This window comes from Schistocerca gregaria, chromosome 6 (assembly GCF_023897955.1).
Source record: "Schistocerca gregaria isolate iqSchGreg1 chromosome 6, iqSchGreg1.2, whole genome shotgun sequence".
Taxonomy (NCBI): Eukaryota; Metazoa; Arthropoda; class Insecta; order Orthoptera; family Acrididae; genus Schistocerca; species Schistocerca gregaria.
The window spans coordinates 127,587,183-127,606,604 of record NC_064925.1 but is presented as its reverse complement, the minus strand read 5'-3'; the positions used below and the strand labels follow the sequence as shown (position 1 = coordinate 127,606,604).

Genomic DNA, 19,422 nt, shown 5'->3' with positions numbered 1-19,422 from the left:
CGCTCTCCAGGTCATTACGATGGTATTCTTGACAAAAGCCGCTACTAATCGATCTAGTAGCTCCTCAATTGGCATCACGAGGCTGAGTGAACCCCGAAAAATGTGATGCTCTGGTTTCCCGCCAAAAGAAACTCAGCTACAGCTCTCTGCTTGGATCGCACCTCTCCTACAGATGTCTCTTTCAAGGCTACATATAGCGCTGTGACGTATCGGAACTTAATGAAAGCGTAGCGGCTCTTGCGGTAATACACTATCGGCCATTAAAATTGCTACACCACGAAGATGTGCTACAGACGCGAAATTTAACCGACAGGAAGAAGATGCTATGATATGCAAATGATTAGCTTTTCGGAGCATTCACACAACGCTGGCGCCGGTGGCGACACCTACAACGTGCTGACATGAGGACAGTTTGCAACCGATTCTCATACACAAACGGCAGTTTACCGGCGTTGCCAGGTGAAACGTTGTTGTGTAAGGAGGAGAAATGCGTACCATCACATTCCCGACTTTGATAAAGGTCGGATTGTAGCTTAACGAGATTGCGGTTTATCGTATCGCGACATTGCTGCTCGCGTTGGTCGATATCCAATGACTGTTAGCAGAATATGGAATCTGTGGGTTCAGGAGGATAATACGGATCCCAATGGCCTCGTATCAATAGCAGTCGAGATGACAGGCATCTTATCCGCATGGCTGTAAGGGATTGTGCAGCCACGTCTCGATCCCTGAGTCAACACATGGGGACGTTTGCAAGACAACAACCATCTGCACGAACAGTTCGACGACGTTTGCAGCAGCATGGACTATCAGCTCGGAGACCATGGCTGCTGCTACCCTTGACGCTGCATCACAGACAGGAGCGCCTGCGATGGTGTACTCAACGACGAACCTGGGTGCACGAACGGCAAAACGTCATTTTTCCGATGAATCCAGGTTCTATTTACAGCATCATAATGGTTGCATTCGTGTTTGGTGCCATCGCGGTGAACGCACATTGGAAGCGTGTATTCGTCATCGCCATACCGGCGTATCACCCGGCGTGATGGAAAGGGGTGTCATTGGTTACACGTCTCGGTCACCTCGTGTTCACATTGACGGCACTTACAACATTGGACGTTACATTTCAGATGTGTTACGTCCCGTGGCTCTACCCTTCATTCGATCCCTGCGAAACCCAACATTGCAGTAGGATAATGCACGACCGCATGTTGCAGGTCCTGTACGGGCCTTTCTGGATACAGAAAATGTTCGACTGCTGCCCTGGCCAGCACATTCTCCAGATCTCTCTCCAAATGAAAAGGTCTGGTCAATGGTGGCCGAGCAACTGTCTCTTCACAATACGCCAGTCACTACTCTTGATGAACTGTGGTATCGTGTTGAAGCTGTACCTGTACACGCCATCCAATTTGTTTGACTCAATGCCTAAGCGTATCAAGGCCATTATTACGGCTACAGGTGGTTGTTCTGGGGACTGATTTCTCAGGATCTATGCACCCAAATTGCTTTAAAATGTATTGACATATCAGTTCCAATGAATACCCGTTTATCATGTGCATTTCTTCTTGCTGTAGCAATTTTAATTGCCAGAAGCGTATTCCATAATGTCCCACAACAAATTCTACATTTTTCATTCTAAACTGGCCTAAAAAGTATTGCTTATTGAACGCCCCTTGTATATTGGCCGTAGAGTCCCCCGTAGTTCACCATAGATGGGATCATTCACCTTTCGTCACAGTTTTACCGACGTATCTGGCTGTGCACCAAGGTGGAGTGGTCTCGTTGTACTGTGACGGTCTGAGACATGGGCGGACGAGTACAGACGCCTTTCGGCGTGGTTCGCAGTGGACGTGTCGTGCTGCATGCTGTTCGGGGTGGTGGCCGGGTGGACGTCGTCGGCGCTGCCGCTGCTGCAGTCGGACGCCTCCCCGCTGGGGGTGCCGCTGACGGTGGAGGAGGGCTCGTGGGTGGGCGCCGTCAGCACGCTGACTGGCACCGTGGGCACGCCGCTGTTCGGGCTCTGCGTGGCGCGCTACGGCTGCAAGCCGTCCGCCTTCCTCGCCGCCGCGCTCATGCTCCTCAGCTGGGTGCTTATCGTGAGTATCCACACCGCCCGCCGGAATGTTGCAACTGTGTGACGGCGGCACACTACGAATGTTAAACTGAAGTTAAAAACATCTGGTGCTACGGTCGCAGGTTCCAATCCTGCCTCGGGCATGGATGTGTGTGCTGTCCTTAGGTTAGTTAGGTGTAAATAGTTCTAAGTTCTAGGGGACTGATGACCACAGCTGTTAAGTCCCATAGTGCTCAGAGACACTTTTTTTAAAAACATCTGGGTTGTTGGGCTGCGACATATTTCTTCAAACAATCGGCGTTTCGACCGCTCTGCTGGTGTCGTCTTCAGGATCAAACAATTGTTCAAATGGCTCTGAGCACTATGGAACTCAGCATCTGAGGTCATCAGTCCCCTAGAAGTTAGAACTACTTAAACCTAACTAACCTAAGGACATAACACACGTACATCCCCGAGGCAGGATTCGAACCTGCGACCGTAGCAGTCGCGCGGTTCCAGACTGAAGCTCCTAGAACGGCTCGGCCACACAGGCCGGCTATTCAGGATCCTGTGGTGTCCACTGTAGACTGGGCACAGTGAGAGACCAGTTCGCTTTCACTTATAATGGGAGTTTTCCACACCTACATTCATACTCCGCAAGCCACCTGACGGTGTGTGGCGGAGGGTACTTTGAGTACCTCTATCGGTTGTCCCTTCTATTCCAGCCTCGCATTGTTCATGGAAACAAAGATTGTCGGTGGGCTCTAATCTTTCTGATTTTATCCTCCGGGTCTCTTCGCGAAATATACGTAGGAGAGAGCAATATAATGCTTGACTCCTCGGTGAAGATATGTTCTCGAAACTTCAACAAAAGCCCGTACCGAGCTACTGAGCGTCTCTTTTGCAGAGTCTTCCACTGGAGTTTATCTATCATCTCCGTAACGCTTTCGCAATTACTAAACGACCCTGTGCCGAAGCGCGCTGCTATCCGTTGGATCTTCTCTATCTCTTCTATCAACCCTATCTGGTACGGATCCCACTCCGGTGAGCCGTATTCAAGCACCGGGCGAACAAGTGTACTGTAACCTACTTCCTTTGTTTTCTTAGGATTCTCCCAATGAATCTGAGTTTGGCATCCGCCGTATCGACGATCAACCTTATATGGTCATTCCATTTTAAATTACGCCTAATGCCTACTCCCAGACAATTTATGAAATTAACTGCTTCCATTTGCTGACCAGCTATATTGCAGCTACATGATAAAGGATCTTTCGTTCTATGTATTCGCAGCACATTACATTTGTCTACGTTGAGATTCAATTGTCATTCCCTGTACCATGACCGGCCGAAGTGGCCAAGCGGTTCTAGGCACTACAGTCTGGAACCGCGCGACCGCTGCGGTCGCAGGTTCGAATCCTGCCTCGGGCATGGATGTGTGTGCTGTCCTTAGGTTAGTTAAGTTTAAGTAGTTCTAAGTTCTAGGGCACTGATGACCTCAGCAGTTAAATCCCATAGTGCTCAGAGCCATTCGTTCGATTTTGAACCTGCACCATGCGTCAAGTCGTTGCAGATCCTCCTGCATTTCAGTACAATTTTCCATTGTTACAACCTCTCGATATACTACAGAATCATACTCAAAAAGCTTCAGTGAACTTCCGACGTTATCCACAAGGTCGTTTATATATATTGTGAACAGCAACGGTCCTACGACACTCCCATGCAGCACACCTGAAATCCCTCTTACTTCGGAAGACTTCTCTCCTTTGAAAACGACATGCTGCGTTCTGTTTCTAGGAACTCTTCAATCCAATCACACAATTGGTCTGATAGTCCATATGCTCTTACTTTGTTCATTAAACGACTGTGGGGAACTGTATCAAACGCCTTGCACAAGTCAAGAAGCACAGCATCTACCTGAGATGCTGTGTCTATGGCCCTCTAAGTTTCCTGTAGTTGTGCTGGAGAAATGGGCTCATTGGGCAAAAATCTTGGGCTACCATTGCTGGCTCACCGCCACTGTATAGTAGGAGAACTTTTCCTGCGCTAATGCTGAAGATGGGGATTACCGGCTAAAACTCCTGTGCCAATGTTATTAGTTAGAAATGGATTTTTCCCGCTTTTATGCTGGAAAGTATTTATTGGTTAAAATCCCTCCTGCGAGTGGGCCCGTAACATTCGCTAGAACTGAAACAGACGGGGTACGAGAGGGGAAATGTTTAACGAAAATATTATTGTCCGCGGATGTGGCTTCAGGGCGCGGTTTGTGTTGCTCGAAAGCCGCTGTGTGATGAATGGGAACCACGATGTCGGAACCTTACCTGCCCTCTCTACTGAAGTCACATGCGTTCTTGGAAATTTCAATCGCTTCTCGGACTTTTCTTTGGTAATTGTTGATTTCCTTGGCCAGCACACGAAATCTATGGCAAGGCCAGAATTCCCGTGATGTTCCGCTACCACCGATTTCATGCTTCGTTTCAGCCGCGTGTGGCGTCCGTGTTCCTTAATATGTTCTTTAACAGTCCTTCCCGTTTCGCCTGTATACGCTTTGCCGCAACCACACGTCCCTTCCTAGACGCCCTCAGTGTGGAGGCAATTTAGTGCATCCATTTTCCATCTTAAAAGTCGTTTACTTTGTTTTGACTGAAGACTAGTCTGAACACCATATTTTCTTAGTATTCTGCGTTATACGATATTTGAACGCAGAGAAAACGGCAACTTCCTCAGATTGACCGCTACAGAATTCCCCTTAATACGAGAACGCGACACTGGTCTCTGTCAGTGCCCAGCCGCCCGCCGTGGCCGAGCGGTTCTAGGTGCTACTGTCTGGAAACGCGCGACCACTGCGGTCGCAGGTTCGAATCCTGCCTCGGGTATGGATGTGTGTGATGTCCTTAGGTTAGTAGGTTTAAGTAGTTCTAACTTCTAGGGAACTGATGATCTCAGAAGTTAAGTCCCATAGTGCTCAGAGCCATTTGAACCATTTTGTCAGTGCCCAGTCTACAGTCGACACCACAAGATCCTAAAGAGTATCAAAGCAGAGGGGTAGAAACGCCGATTATTGCACATCGTCCCAAAATAGCAGTGTTAGCTTACCTAGTGTTCATTGATATTCAGTTCGTAGTATTTACGTCTTTACTTGTATGACTAGTTCTCATCCTCTGTTACTGTGCTATGCAGTCCTGTGAATTTTATATTTTGCATAAGTCGCGCCTACAGCGTTTCTTACCCTATTTCAGCGTAATTCAAGATTTACTTTGTTTGCCTCTGTATCGGCGCTACAACTCAGCCCACGAATGTACATCTATATCTATACTCTCCGGTACTTATATTCCTATTTATCTAGCATTCAGATAGTTCTACTCATACACTAGTTTCCACTTAGTTTGCCCTCCCATATGCAACTAAAACTGTTCTTTGTATCTATTCTTTTGCTATTTGAATAAATACCGTCTATGCGATAAATGCTCCTAGGCTACGTCACGTAATTTCATTAATTTATTATATAGTAGTTCGTCCTTAGTTACCTTCACAAAGTTTTAACTTGGTGTATTTCAGATGTGACACATTTCTAATAGGAAAAAATTCTTGCTGTAAACTACGTACGTTTCCCAGACTGTTGCTTTAACACATTGTAGTTGCTTATTTATAAAAGTTTCTAAATAATATTCTTGCGTTTGTGGCCGAAGCAGCTAGTAGGATACTTTCAGCATGTTTACCATTTGACAGGGTGCACAGACCTAATCAGGTATTGTATTCACTGGACCACGTTACTCGTCACGTTAGGCAATTATTCCGCATCTTTTCCGGTTTTTTCCTCCTTCGCTTTGCGAACTACAACTTTCATGAAAATGAGTGGTTGCAGTTCTTGCTTTCAATTCATTCCTTTTATTTCAAGGTTACTGGATGTTATGTTTTTAATAGCATGACGGGAGCATATAGTACTATTTGCCTCGACTATTTTTCTTGCACATGACGAGGGCAATTTATTTTTGCCGATGTTTTGTCATCGACAGCCATCATTTGCTTATCAACATTTATCGGTAAGTACAGTTTTTAATATTACTAATTTCGTCCAGTCCCGAAATAAGGTCAAGCCTTTCTAATTCCAAAGTATTGTAATGTAGACCAACCTGAAGATGCCTTGAATTGGGCTAAAAGTGCATCATTGATCAATAAATGAACAGCAATTTCAACAACGCAACCTACTCTGTTTTCTTGTACTCAGCCACAGAGAATATTTTGGTGGAGTGCCATCTACACCTTGTAGACTCGGTGGGACAAATAAAACCACCAGAAAAAAGACTGGCGCAGATCTGACCCCTGTTAGCCAATAGGAGAATGCCCATCACAGAAAGTTCTGGAAACTGTAATTTCTATGCCCTAATCGGTTGACACATGTCTGCAAATGCACATCTGTATTCTCTGCCCCGAGTACTTGGCTGCATCATAATGTTTGAGTCATTGAGAGGAGCAGACGTGTTTAGTGGCCAGCTGAGTGCAGTACGGACTGGTGTTCACAACAACATGAATGTGTTCATTGTCAAGTGTTATGCAAAACACAATATCCATGCAGAGCGGGTTTGCAAGAGTTTAAGATTGAAAGTAGTTTTATATTTTCAGAAGGTGGTGACCCATAGCTCTTATGTATTTGAATAAGTCATTTACCGCCTTGAGGTGCTGGTAAAATATTTATACAACCAGTTTCAGTCGCCTGACCATCATCACGTTCATAAATACCAAATAAAATAATACCCAATTAAAATTACAGACTTAAACTGTCACGGATCTGTTATCTGTTGTAAATGTTAAGAAAACCACACATGTAATGGGATAACTCATATAAAAGTATTCACAGGTTCATGTTAAGCCAAATACGAAATCTTTATTGTCAGATAGTGAAATCATGAATAATACACTGAAAATAGAAGTATAGCATTATACAGTGATGTGACGCATTACGAAAACCACATAAGATAAAGATCTAAGTGGTTCACAGTTGTAGAGAGTTACCTGTTGTCATATCGCAATATAAACTACGTCATCAATCTTCGTGTACCTGTAAGCCATTACTTCTACGCATTTTGTTTTCTGTCACTGCAAATGTTATTGTAACATGCGCAGGTTGCTATTTCATACAACATAAAGAAAACCTGTAAAGACTGTCACATGAACTTGTCGTAGCAGATGACACACAGCTTAGTAATCGTAAGGTTCTACTCACTATATCTTTGGCTCTACCAGTAAACAGTGACCAGATGGTTAGTCGCCCCCCGAGTGGTATGGATCTTTTCACGTCGTTACCGCCGATTACAGTCTTAGCACAGTTTTTATAGATTGACGACGAAGTTTATACTGCTATATGAAAACAGGTCACTCGGTACACATGTGAGCCAGTTACGTCTTTATCTTATGTGGTTTTCGTAAAGACTCACATCACTGTGTTATGGTATACTCTTATCCCCAGTGTATTATTCACGATTTTATCAACTGACAATAACGATTTCGTATTTCGCCTAACTTGCTGTGAATACTTTTATGTGAGTTCGTTACATTCCAGTACGTGTGTGTTGTTGCTGACAGATTCGTGACAGTCTCAGACTGTAATGTGACTTTCGTATTATTTTATTTGGTGTACCGGAATCTGACAATGTTCGGACGACTGAAACTGGTTGTATAAATAATATATTTTACCAGCAACTCAAGGTGGCAATATGAATTTTTTGAAGAGGAAGTGTTTTAGCAAAAGTCCATCAAAGTCTGCTACGCAAAACTTAATGGAAAAATGGCGTGAAACGTGCTCTTTGGCGAATAAACACGGTGACAATCTGACATGAGTTCGAACACCAGGCAACATTGCTCCAGTGAAGGAAAGCCTGGCACTAAACCCAAGGAAACCTAAACGCTGTTTATCTGTGCATCTGCCGATTAAGACGTCGTTTCGAAAAATTCCCAAAAAGGACCTATATTCGTATCCTACAGATTTCCTGTTCTGTAAGAGTTCAGGCGATCGGACGTAAACTTACGTGTTGAGATCTGCCGGTGCCTTATGAGTGAAGTGGAGTCAGAACATCAGGCCAATTAGATCCTCAGAACACATGCCTGTATGCGCCAGAAAAAGGCTACTTTTAAGAGCTGTTATTGGTGTTTAGTATGCAATATTAGTGTGAGCATCGTGACACGGTTCCTTCACCAGACCGAAGATGAACAATTGCATGCATATTTTTATCAAGGGGCAGCTACAGCATAACCTCGTTGACAACCTTGTCACGACTGCATAAGGTGTTTGGTCAGGACAAGACAATTAGCAGAGACAGTGCCATCTGCTGGCCACCTCGATTGTATGATCTCCCTCCCTATGATTGTTAACTGCGGCATAAATTGAAAGCTCAGGTGTACCCAAATAATTCTCAAAGATTGAAAGAGCTACAGCAGAATAATGAAAACGCTATTGCTGCCATCCTTCTGGTCAGACCTGCTGCACATGTCTCACAGTTTGATAAATTGAGGAGAGCGCTGCATCGACGTGGACGGAGGCCTTTTCCGCCATATTCCGTGATGTAAATAAACAAGCGTCAATCCCGCTGAAATCTGTAAATATTTTCATTTTTCCCACGCAGCATTAACTAAATAAATACTGCGCAGATTATTTCTCATGTAGATATCCCATTTGAATGTTGTTAGTTTGTGAGAAGGATAAACGTGTCAGGTCTCGTCACCTGTCGAACTTCACTTTCACATATACCGATACGGATGCTCGTGTGGTTTGAGGCCCACAAATCTCACCAGATTATTGAATCAGAAGGTGGGGGCTTTAAGTAGAGCTGCGCTCATCAAAATCGACAGTAAACGAACATCAACCACTGTAGTTCAGGTGTACATGCCGAAGTCACAAGAAGAGGATGAGGAGACAGAAAGTGTAAGAGGATAGTGAACGAGTGATTCAGCATGTAAAGGGAAATGTTATAGCCATTGGGGATTAGAGTGCGGTTCTAGGGGAAGGAATAGAAAGAAAGACTACGCGGGAAGATGGGCTTGCTGGCAGGAACGATGGAGGAGAAACATTAATTGAGTTCTGCTATTAAATTCAGCTGGCAATAGCGAACACTCTATTCAAAAATCTCAAAAGAAGGGGCTGGAAGACACAGGGAGATTTCAATTAGACTACGTCAGTGACTGGCATACGTCCCGAAATGAGACACTGGATTGTAAGAGGTACCCACGAGTAGATATAGACTCAGATCACAATTTTGTAATGTTGAACAGCAGGCTGAAGTTTAAGAGAGCGATTAGGAAGAGACAATGGGCAAAGACATGAGACACGGAAGTACTAAGGAACGAAAAAATACGCTTGAAGTACTTTGCCACTATAGATTCAGTAATACCAAAATGCAGGTCACTTACGAATGAAATAAATAGGAAGTTCAGGACATCAAAGGCGAAATGGATGCGTGAGAAATGTAAAGAAACTGAAGAAGAAATGATTATGTGAAGGACTGACACAGCGTAAAGAAAAGCCAAAGAACATTCGGTGATATTAAAAGTACGTGCACATTAAGAGCGTAGTGGGAATTTCACTGTTAAGTGCGGATAGGTGGAAAGAGTGCGCTGAAGACCTCTATGAGGCGAGGACTTGTCTCATCACGTGGTACAACAAGAAACGGGAGTCTACAGGGAAAATGCAGGGGAGCCAGCATTACAACGGCTTTGGGCGACATAAGATAAAATAAAGCATTAACATTTAATCAGAGTTTCTAAAATCATTGACTGAGGCGGGGACTATTCACGTTGGTGTGTGAGTAACAGTCTTGCGATATGCCATTTGACTTTCGGAGGAACGTCATGGGCACGGCCTGTGCCGACGGCTTAACAATATTTGGTCACGTCGTGCCGTGCCGCTCTGCTGCACTGCAGTTCCGCTCATTGCGGTCTTACCTCTAGAATAGTAGTGCTCCTTTGGAGGCTAGCGAGTAGTTGATGTAATGCTTGTGTGCTGAAGAGCAGTTGCCGCAGCTGTGAGACAGTGGTCCCGTCTACTGCCCGCAGCTGGTGGGTCAGCACGTGGCCGTGCTGATCGTGTCTCGGGCGCTGGCGGGCGTGAGCGGCGCGGGCGGCTTCGTCGTGTGCGGCGCCTACGTGCGTGACATCTCGGAGGACGCGGTCCGCGGGTCGCTCTGCTCCTTCCTCGTCATCGCCTACATAATCGGCCTCCTCTGCAGGTAGGCGTGCGTTCGCTTCCAACTGTCTGCTCTCTCCTCTTCATCGCCTACACGTTCGGCCTCCTCTGCAGGTGGACATCCTCAACTCTGCTCCGCTCCGTCAGGCCTGAACCCGCATAAGTAGCTAAAGAAAGAAGCTCTTCAAGTGTATCGGCTGGTCAAACGTAAAGTGCAGTTACTCACAAAGATACAATGTTGGCTGATATTACGTACGGCAGCGAAACTTGATAGATGTGTCAAATTGTTAATGCGTGACTGAATTAGTCTGCAATAAAAAACAAGTTCCAATTTTGGCCGCCAGGTGCAAATCCCGCTCTCTGAATGCAAGAGAGAATTGTAGACATGTTTCCTTATGTAATGGTTTAGGAGCGGGACGTGAGCATAAAAGATCAACAAAGCGAAAAAAGCGTAATATTGATTGTATCATAACTTCTGCATACACAATTTGTACATTGCAGTAATGCAAACCAGTAAAAAGTCATGGATATTTGTTGGAAAATTAACATTGTCCCTTGAAGTAGTTCTGCACAGTGTATATGCAATACTATGAGATCCGGGTGTCAGGGGTAAAATACAGGAGCGAAAGGCTATTTACAATTTGTACAGAAAGCAGATGGCAGTTATAAAGAGTCCAGAGGCATGAAATGGAAGCAGTAGTTGGGAAGGGCGTAAGAATGGGATGTAGCCTCTCCCCGATGTCATACAATCTGTATATTGAGCAAGCGGTAAAGGAAACAAAAGAAAAATTCGCAGTAGGTGTTAAAATCCATGGAGAAGAAATAAAAACTTTGAGGTTCACCGATGACATTGTAATTCTGTCAAAGACAGCAAAGGACGTGGGAGAGCATTTGAACAGAATGGACAGTGCCTTGAATGGAGGATATAACAAGAACATCAACAAAAGCAGAACGAGAATAATGGAATGTAGTCGAGTTAACTCGGGTGATGCTGAGGGAATCAGATTAGGAAATAAGACACTTGCAGTAGTAAAGGAGTTTTGCTATTTGGGGAGCAAAATAACTAAGAAAAAATTGTTCAAATGCCTCTGAGCACTATGGGACTTAACATTTATGGTCATCAGTCCCCTAGAACTTAGGACTACTTAAACCTAACTAACCTAAGGACAACACATGACACCCAGCCATCACGAGGCAGAGAAAATCCCTGACCCCGCCGGGAATCGAAGCTGGGCGCGGGAAGCGAGAACGCTACCTTACGACCACGAGATGCGGGCATCAAAATAACTGATGATGGTCGAAGTAGAGAGGATATGAAATGTAGAAAGCGTTTCTGAAGAAGGGAAATTTGTTAACATCGAGTATAGATTTAAGTGTCAGGAAGTCGTTTCTGATAGTATTTGTATAGAGTGTAACCTTGTATGGAAATGATAAATAGTTCGGACAAGAAGAGAATAGAAGCTTTTGAAATGTAGTGCTACGGATGAATGCTGAAGATTAGATGGGTGGATCTCATAACTAATAAGGAGGTATTGAACAGAATTGGGGAGAAGAGGAGTTTGGCCACAACTTAACTAGAAGAAGGGTTCGGTTGGTAGGACATGTTCTGAGGCATCAAGGGATCACCAATTTAGTATTGGAGGGCAGCGTGGACGGTAAAAATTGTAGTGGGAGATCAAGAGATGAATACACTAAGCAGATTCTGAAGGATGTAGGCTGCAGTAGGTACTGGGAGATGAAGCAGCTTGCACAGGATAGAGTAGCTAGGAGAGCTGCATCAAACCAGTCTCTGGACTGAAGACCACAACAACAGCAACATACAGTATGCCGACAAATGCAGTGAAACTGTATCACATCTGATCTCAGTGGTGCAGTATGTAGCGCAGGTGGTAGAGAATGTAACTCGGTATGGAGGCAGTCAGTTAAGTTTGGTGTTAGTGTGTGTATACATGCCTTTACTGCAGACAGGAAATAGACGTCATTAGTGACAGTGCATGTTGTGTACGTAAATCACGATTGTGACAATGCCACATTGAAAACAGTTAACACGTGACGAGAAAGAAAAATTATTGCATACAAGGATATGGGACTCTACAGGGTCAATTCAACGACTAATCGAACCGTTGAAGTAGAGTGGTAGATAGTACATCAACTACTGCTGACGGCAAATAAAGCATTTGAGCAGTCAGCAGTGATCTTTCCTCAGACAAGGACCGACTTCCTGATCTTGAGTCTCTTCGTCAGTAGTATTCTCAGAAGTCCGAATATGACTTTTATAAAATCATAGACGGCGAGCTGCATATTTTTACAAAAAAAAAAGACCTTGAATTTCTGCACAGCTGCACTCTTTAATTCCTCGTTTAGTGAAGTGGACCAGTTGTGAAACTGAAAGATGCATCGAACACTGAAGTTACCATGTCCAGCTCGGTAAAGGGTGGTATTTCTGTACATTCTTCAAATTGGAAATTCGTCCACACTCTCGTTTACCTGAGGACCTGAAGCTTCACGAAACGTTCGAATTACAGTGCTACAAGGGATACTTCGCACATGAAGTACGAAAGTTTCCTACGCGTATATATTTGAAGGGGGTCAGATAATGTCACTAATAATAGAGCGTGGATATTTTACTAATCGTCTATAAAGGATCCATCACATATGTATTTTTTGTATGGACCTGAGTTCAAGAATTTTTTTTTTTTTTTTTATTTCGTCGTCTAGGCAATAGTATGACTTATTCAGCTGCTTCTGCGCTATCAGAAGTGCAAGTCACTGCTGCGACAGTTCGATTTAATGTACTCTGACCTTCTTTTATGCGTTGCGCTACCCGTTTGGTAATATTTTATTTTCCCAAACGGAGAATTTTAGTCACATTACGCTACGCAAGAGCCGATAATTGTGAGAATGCATTTATTGGGTGGTAGGACTATTTTCAGTTGTTAATTCTAGTCCTCATATCGGATTAATTCAAAGATTAGGTTGAGCAAGGTTCATTCAGTTGTACAAAATACCCAGTACAACGCGTAATTGTTTGCCGACGTATATCAAGCAGTTCATGACGGCGGCACTTGCGAAAAGCCTCACATAAAATACAGTGGAGCACAAACGAAAACAGCAGAGAGGAAGTCACCTAAGTTCTGTTTACCGAGTTCACGGATTACTGCCGGCTTTGTGGCGTAACAGTGGACTCTCGATGTAGAAGATCTCAGTGCGAACTGTGATCTTGCACTAGCTGAACCAAATAAAGGCTCCTCATACGTCACGTGCGTCTTTGTTTCGTGTCGCGACTAGTCTTGCAAACACAGAAGCTCGAAACGGTTGGTTGTTTGGGGAAGGAGACCAGACAGCGTGGTCATCGGTCTCATCGGATTAGGGAAGGATGGGGAAGTAAGTCAGCCGTGTCCTTTCAGAGGAACCATCCCGGCATTTGCCTGGAGTGATTTAGGCAAATCACGGAAAACCTAAATCAGGATGGCCGGACGCGGGATTGAACCGTCGTCCTCCCGAATGCGAGTCAAGTGTCTAACCACTGCGTCACCTCGCTCGGTGCTCGAAACGGAAGTGACGCTTGTAGTAGCATTCTTTTCGCTTCTTTCGTGCAACTGTCGCTACTTAAAACCAGGTCTAGAAGTGTTCAACCATATCTTAAATGGAAGAAATAGGGCACTTTTACACTAGCCAGATTGAGTGACTGGTATGAAGGTTTAGATAGGCAAAATATCATGTGATTTAATGGCGAACCGAATCAAAATCTAGACACAAAGGAATTAATGACGTTGACTACCAGTGGGCACTGATTTAAATCAATGGTAAAATAGGAAAAATTAAGCCAGACTGCGATTCGAACCCAGGTGTCCTGCTTGTTAGGCATATGTGCTGATTAATGCGCCATCCAGACACAATGGTCGTCGCAATTGCACGAACAACCCTAACACGCCTCCTGTCAGACCGAAATTCGCACGATACCCTCACACTACAGATGTATTGCACGTTGCCCATTATCCTTGTTACAAGCGATATTTCGCCGATTCCCGTAAGTGTTCGACTGTGGTGTGCATCTGTAATGAACTGATCAATCGTCGTCCTAGCCTTAATTATGTATGTGGTATCTATTCTTTCGGAAATGTTGAGAATTTGGCTTTGACGGAGGCTTGCTAGGGTAGTAGATGCATTTGCAATGGTCGCTGTTTCCGAAAGGAGCAGCTGTCAGCGCATCTACCTAGAAAGCAGGAGAACTGGGTTCGTATCCTGATCCGACACGTATTCTTCACCTTTCCCCATCGATTTAAATCAATATCCGCTGACAGCTAACATCATTAATTCATTTGTGTCTTGATTGATAGCGGCTACATTGGCTACATACGAAAACAAAAGCTGCCGCGTACACCTGCGGCCCATTGTTAGGGATGTAACTATTGAGGGACATTGTGCTGCTCACATCTGGCAAGCGAAATCCGTAAACATTTGTCCACTGCGTCTGTGTCCAAAGCATTTTACTTAGTTGTAGTACAGCGTCATCGATTTTTGAATGTAATTTTGTATTAAGTATTTTAGTTTAGCATATAAAATTTAAAACTACAGTGTTTAACACCAGTTGATGTTTCTGCTTTATTTCTCAGTGGACTTTTGGAAAATAGGTTGTATGATATTTCGAAATTAGTTGACCAGCAACATGTTATTATACGCTTTAGCATCGTAAGATATCCTTTTTATGTGCAGAGCGCATTATGTCACACATTGCTTACCACTTTCCTGTCTTCATAAGTAACTTGTTTAATGACTACGCTGTCGACCGGCCATTAAACTCCCCCCCCCCTCTCCCTCCCTCTCTCTCTTTCTCTCTCTCTCTCTCTCTCCCTCTCTCTCGTAAGTACGACATGTTGTTAGACGGGCCGATTGAATTTAACGACTACATGTCATTAGCATACGTTTCATGAAGTCATATGCAGTGACAATGAAAAAGAAAACAATCACTACTGGTTCATTCAATATAGCTACAGCCACATGACATGCCGAAGGACGTCATCTCCATTCAGCGGCTTCGAAGGGAATTCGCTTGCAATACAGTCTGCCTAGCTTCCGTGACACGCATTATCAGTTGTAGACGCAAATTACGCTAATATGAAAGTAGCCTATAATCGGTCAGACAGATAATGGACTCATATTTGTTATAATCCAGCGTATAAACTCAGCCCGGCTATGCTGGTCCCGTGATTTTATCGTTTTTGGTTCCTCGAACAGCGGCGTGATCTTTTCATTCGTAGTCTCATATAACTGAATTAATGTGGGGTGTTAACAGGAAGAAACATACAACAATTCAGAAGATGAAATCGCAACAGTATTTGTATGCCCTGACTACACAAGTCATCTGTCTTAACTGATTGGCGTGGCAAAAGAAATTCCGATTGTAGAATGCAGCACATCAACACATCACAGAAAATTGACTACCCAAATGAGGGATTGGTTGATTTGTTCTAAGTATAGTACGCTCGAACTTACAAGGGGAGGCCACGACGTTTGGAATGCAGATTTACTGCAAACTTACAAAAAAAAAAGTGTAAGCAGTAGTGCATACTTCTCAAACGTTCCTGAGAAAATCGCAAGATAATTTCGGTCGTCAAATATAAACCTGTGCGTGGCTATTTTTACCATGAAGTGGCGGGAGCCGAGTGGTTTGCGTTCAAGCCCTGTAGTCGCTGGATCGAGTCCCGTTCGTAAGTTTTTTTTTATTTCTAACACAGTCATTTTCTTTACTATTTATATTGCAGTTGACATAATGGGAAAAATATCGGATGAACTTTAACTAAATTTACAATGCTATTTGGCGGTCTACAAATTTTTACTATCACAAATAATATAATATTCATAGCTATTGACAAGTAAACGACCAAACGCTTAAAGTGACACAGAAAATGTATGCTCGACCGTGATTTGAGAAATCCCTTATACCAGGAAGGAGCCTTAAACGACTTGTTACCTCAAAGTTTTGCCTGCCTTAGACGGCTTTCGAAAGTGTACGATCAATCGTCGCTATCGACATTACGGGTTCAAGTTGCAGGATGGTAGTTTTCGTAAAAACATGGAAAACATAAAGTAAAACGGCACCAGCTGCATTGAATAAATGCTACGTTTCCTCATATGCAAGGTCTCTTGAGGTTTTCCGTAGAAAAACAAAGCTCGTTAACATTTTCAAAAACCTCTTTCAGTCGATAATTTGGAAGGTAACCAAGCATAACACAGCATTTCCTTAAATATCGGAGCTGATATTTGTTCATGCAGTATCGAGTGTATTTTAATAGCGTCTTCACGAGAAGCAATTTCTCGTTCTCTTTCGATTGAATACGAACAATTTTGAAGACAAGGTCAGGCATACATTTTCAGTATCACTTTATGCGTTTGGTCATTTACTAGTCGATCGTTATGAATATTATGTCACTTGTGATAATAAAAATTTGTAGACCACCAAATAACATTGTAAATTTAATAAAAGGTACATGTGTTTTCCATTATATCAATTGTAATATAAATAGCACAGAAAATGACTGTGCTAGAAATAAAAAAATACTTACGAACGGGACTCGATCCAGCGACTATGGGGTTTGAACGCTAACCACTCGGCTGCCACCGCTTCCTGGTAAACACGGCTACGCACAGCCATATATATTTGACGACCGAAATTATCTTGCGATTTTCTCAATAACATTTGAGAAGTACGCGCTACTGCTAACACATTTTGTTGTCCTAATGGCGTACTAAGAGTGTACGAAGTTTGCAGTAAATCTGCGTTCCAAATGTCGTGGCCTCCCCTTGTGAGATTACCAGCACCCTCGCAAAAATGATTTACGATAAATTTATTTAAAATGTTTAAAACATTAATCATCTTATCGTTCTCCTTTTTCTTCTTCTTATTCTTGTGGATTATCATCGGCTGGCGCCGCTTCTCTGCTCCCAGGCGCCATCTCATTCTGTCTTGCCTTTCCTCAACGTTCATAATCCTTGCTTCCAATGCCTCCTTTAAATCATTTAGCCAGTTGCGTCATCTAGTAGGCAATCAGTTTTCTGCCGCTGGAATGGTATCCATCACAGAATCCTATGTGGTACACATCCCTATCCATTTCTTTCTACCCGCATGTCGTGGTCGTGCGGAAGCGTTCTCGCTTCCCACGCCCGTGTTCCTGGGTTCGATTCCCGGCGGGGTCAGGGCTTTTCTCTGACTCGTGATGGCTGGGTGTTGTGGGATGTCCTTAGGTTAGTTAGGTGTAAGTAGTTCTAAGTTCTAGGGGACTGATGACCATCGATGTTAAGTCCCATAGTGCTCAGAGCCATTTGAACCATTTCTTGCTATGTCGGCTTACGTCATTTCTTATACTATCTACCCTAGTACAGCTTGAATTGTGTCTTAATTAATCCCTCTGGACCACAGTATTATACAATCTTATTCATTATAGACCTCGTCTACTGCAAGCTCGTTGGTTTTCATATTTTTGGAGGAGTTAGTAAGGACATGAAAAAAGTCCAGTAAATGCATCCATTAAAAGTTGCCGAGCGGTTCTAGGCGCTTCGGTCCGGAACCGCGCTGCTGCTACAGTCGCAGGTTCGAATCCTGCCTCGGACATGGATGTGTGTGATGCCCTTATGTTTAAGTAGTTCTGAGTCTAGAGGACTGATGACCTCAGATGTTAAGTCCCATAGTGCTTAGGACCATTTGAACCATTCATTAAAAGCTATGGGCACTTGTTCATTGGAGGAGGTGTGTTTCATAGTAGAAAAAATGAAAAAGTGCTCATAGCTCTTAAGGTAGGCATGTTAGAGCTTTCGTATCCTCGATATTGTTTCCTTCTTTTGGTTCACCCCAACACGTCTGATACTTGCCTAACCTACAATCTTTGCAACAAGACTACTGATACACGTATTCCACTCTCAGAAGTATCAGAACGATTTTCGCTTATAAATTGCGACTCGGTCGTATCTGACTTGTGTCTCTTACGCGAAATTGATACTTTTACCCCTCTCCACCGCTCCTAAAATTTTGCAACATCATCACGGAACAATCACCTTGTAAATATGAGCTACCACGGTATTCGTTCAGCAGTAAGACGGACCAAGTTTCCTTTATAGTTAGTTTGGAGGTAGAGACCCTCGTTTCTACATCTACATCTACATTTATACTCAGCAAGCCACCCAGCGGTGTGTGACGAAGGGCACTTTACGTGCCACTCTCATTACCTCCCTGTCCTGTTCCAGTCGCATATGGTTCGCGCGAAGAACGACTGCCGGAAAGCCTCCGTGCGCGCTCGAATCTCTCTAATTTTACATTAGTGATCTCCTCAGAAGGTATAAGTAGGGGGAAGAAATATATTCCATACCTCATCCAGAAACACACCCTCTCGAAACCTGGACAGCAAGCTACACCGCGATGCAGAGCGCCTCTCTTGCAGAGACTGCCACTTGAGTTTGCTAAACATCTCCGTAACGCTATCACTCTTACCAAATAACTCTGTGACGAAACGCGCCGCTCTTCTTTGGATCTTCTCTATCTCCTCTGTCAACCCTACCTGGTACGGATCCCACACTGATGAGCAATACTTAAGGTCGAACGAGTGTTTTTTAAGCCACCTCCTTTGTTGATGGATTACATTTTCTAAGAACTCTCCCAATGAATTTCAACCTGGTAACCACCTTACCAACAATTAATTTTATATGATCATTCCACTTCAAATCGTTTCGCACGCATACGAGATATTTTACAGAAGTAACTGCTACCAGTGTTTGTTCCGCTATCATATAATCATACAATGAAGGCTCGGTGTCGTGTCGCAGCTACGCGCTGCCCCTGGCGCTGTCCTACACGATGACGGCGGTAGTCTCGCTGGTGCTGTCCGCCGCCTCCTTGGCGGGCCTCTTCTGGTTGCCGGACACGCCCTGGTACTACTTCAGCAAGGGCCGCCCCGACGAAGCCAAGGCCTCTCTGCGCTGGTTCAGGGTCGGCAAGACCGTAAGTACACTCTGCTCTCTCCATGTACAGTTTCACACATCATTCCCTGTGTTACTGCGGGCAAAACGTGACACAAATACCTTGGTTACACCAACCGGTGTCCATTCCATTGCAACTGAAACTATCTAACGAAAAATATTTAACGATGGGAAAAGGCGGAAAGTATGAATCAGAATGAAAATTATTTATGAAACTTCCTAGCAG

At 44.0% G+C, this 19,422-nt stretch overlaps 2 protein-coding genes across 2 annotated transcripts in view; one reads left to right on the top strand and one right to left on the bottom strand.

Moving 5' to 3' along the window:
- LOC126278767 (uncharacterized) overlaps window positions 1–19,422 on the bottom strand; it is a 779,239-nt gene that overhangs the window by 685,692 nt on the left and 74,125 nt on the right. The gene's annotated exons all lie outside the window — the stretch shown is intronic.
- Window positions 1–19,422, top strand: part of LOC126278130 (facilitated trehalose transporter Tret1-like) — a 29,705-nt gene that overhangs the window by 6,785 nt on the left and 3,498 nt on the right. Inside the window, exons 2-4 of the mRNA XM_049978018.1 lie at window positions 1,846–2,096; window positions 10,097–10,269; window positions 19,044–19,218. Of these exons, the coding sequence (XP_049833975.1) occupies window positions 1,846–2,096; window positions 10,097–10,269; window positions 19,044–19,218 (599 nt within the window). The remainder of the gene's footprint in view (window positions 1–1,845; window positions 2,097–10,096; window positions 10,270–19,043; window positions 19,219–19,422) is intronic.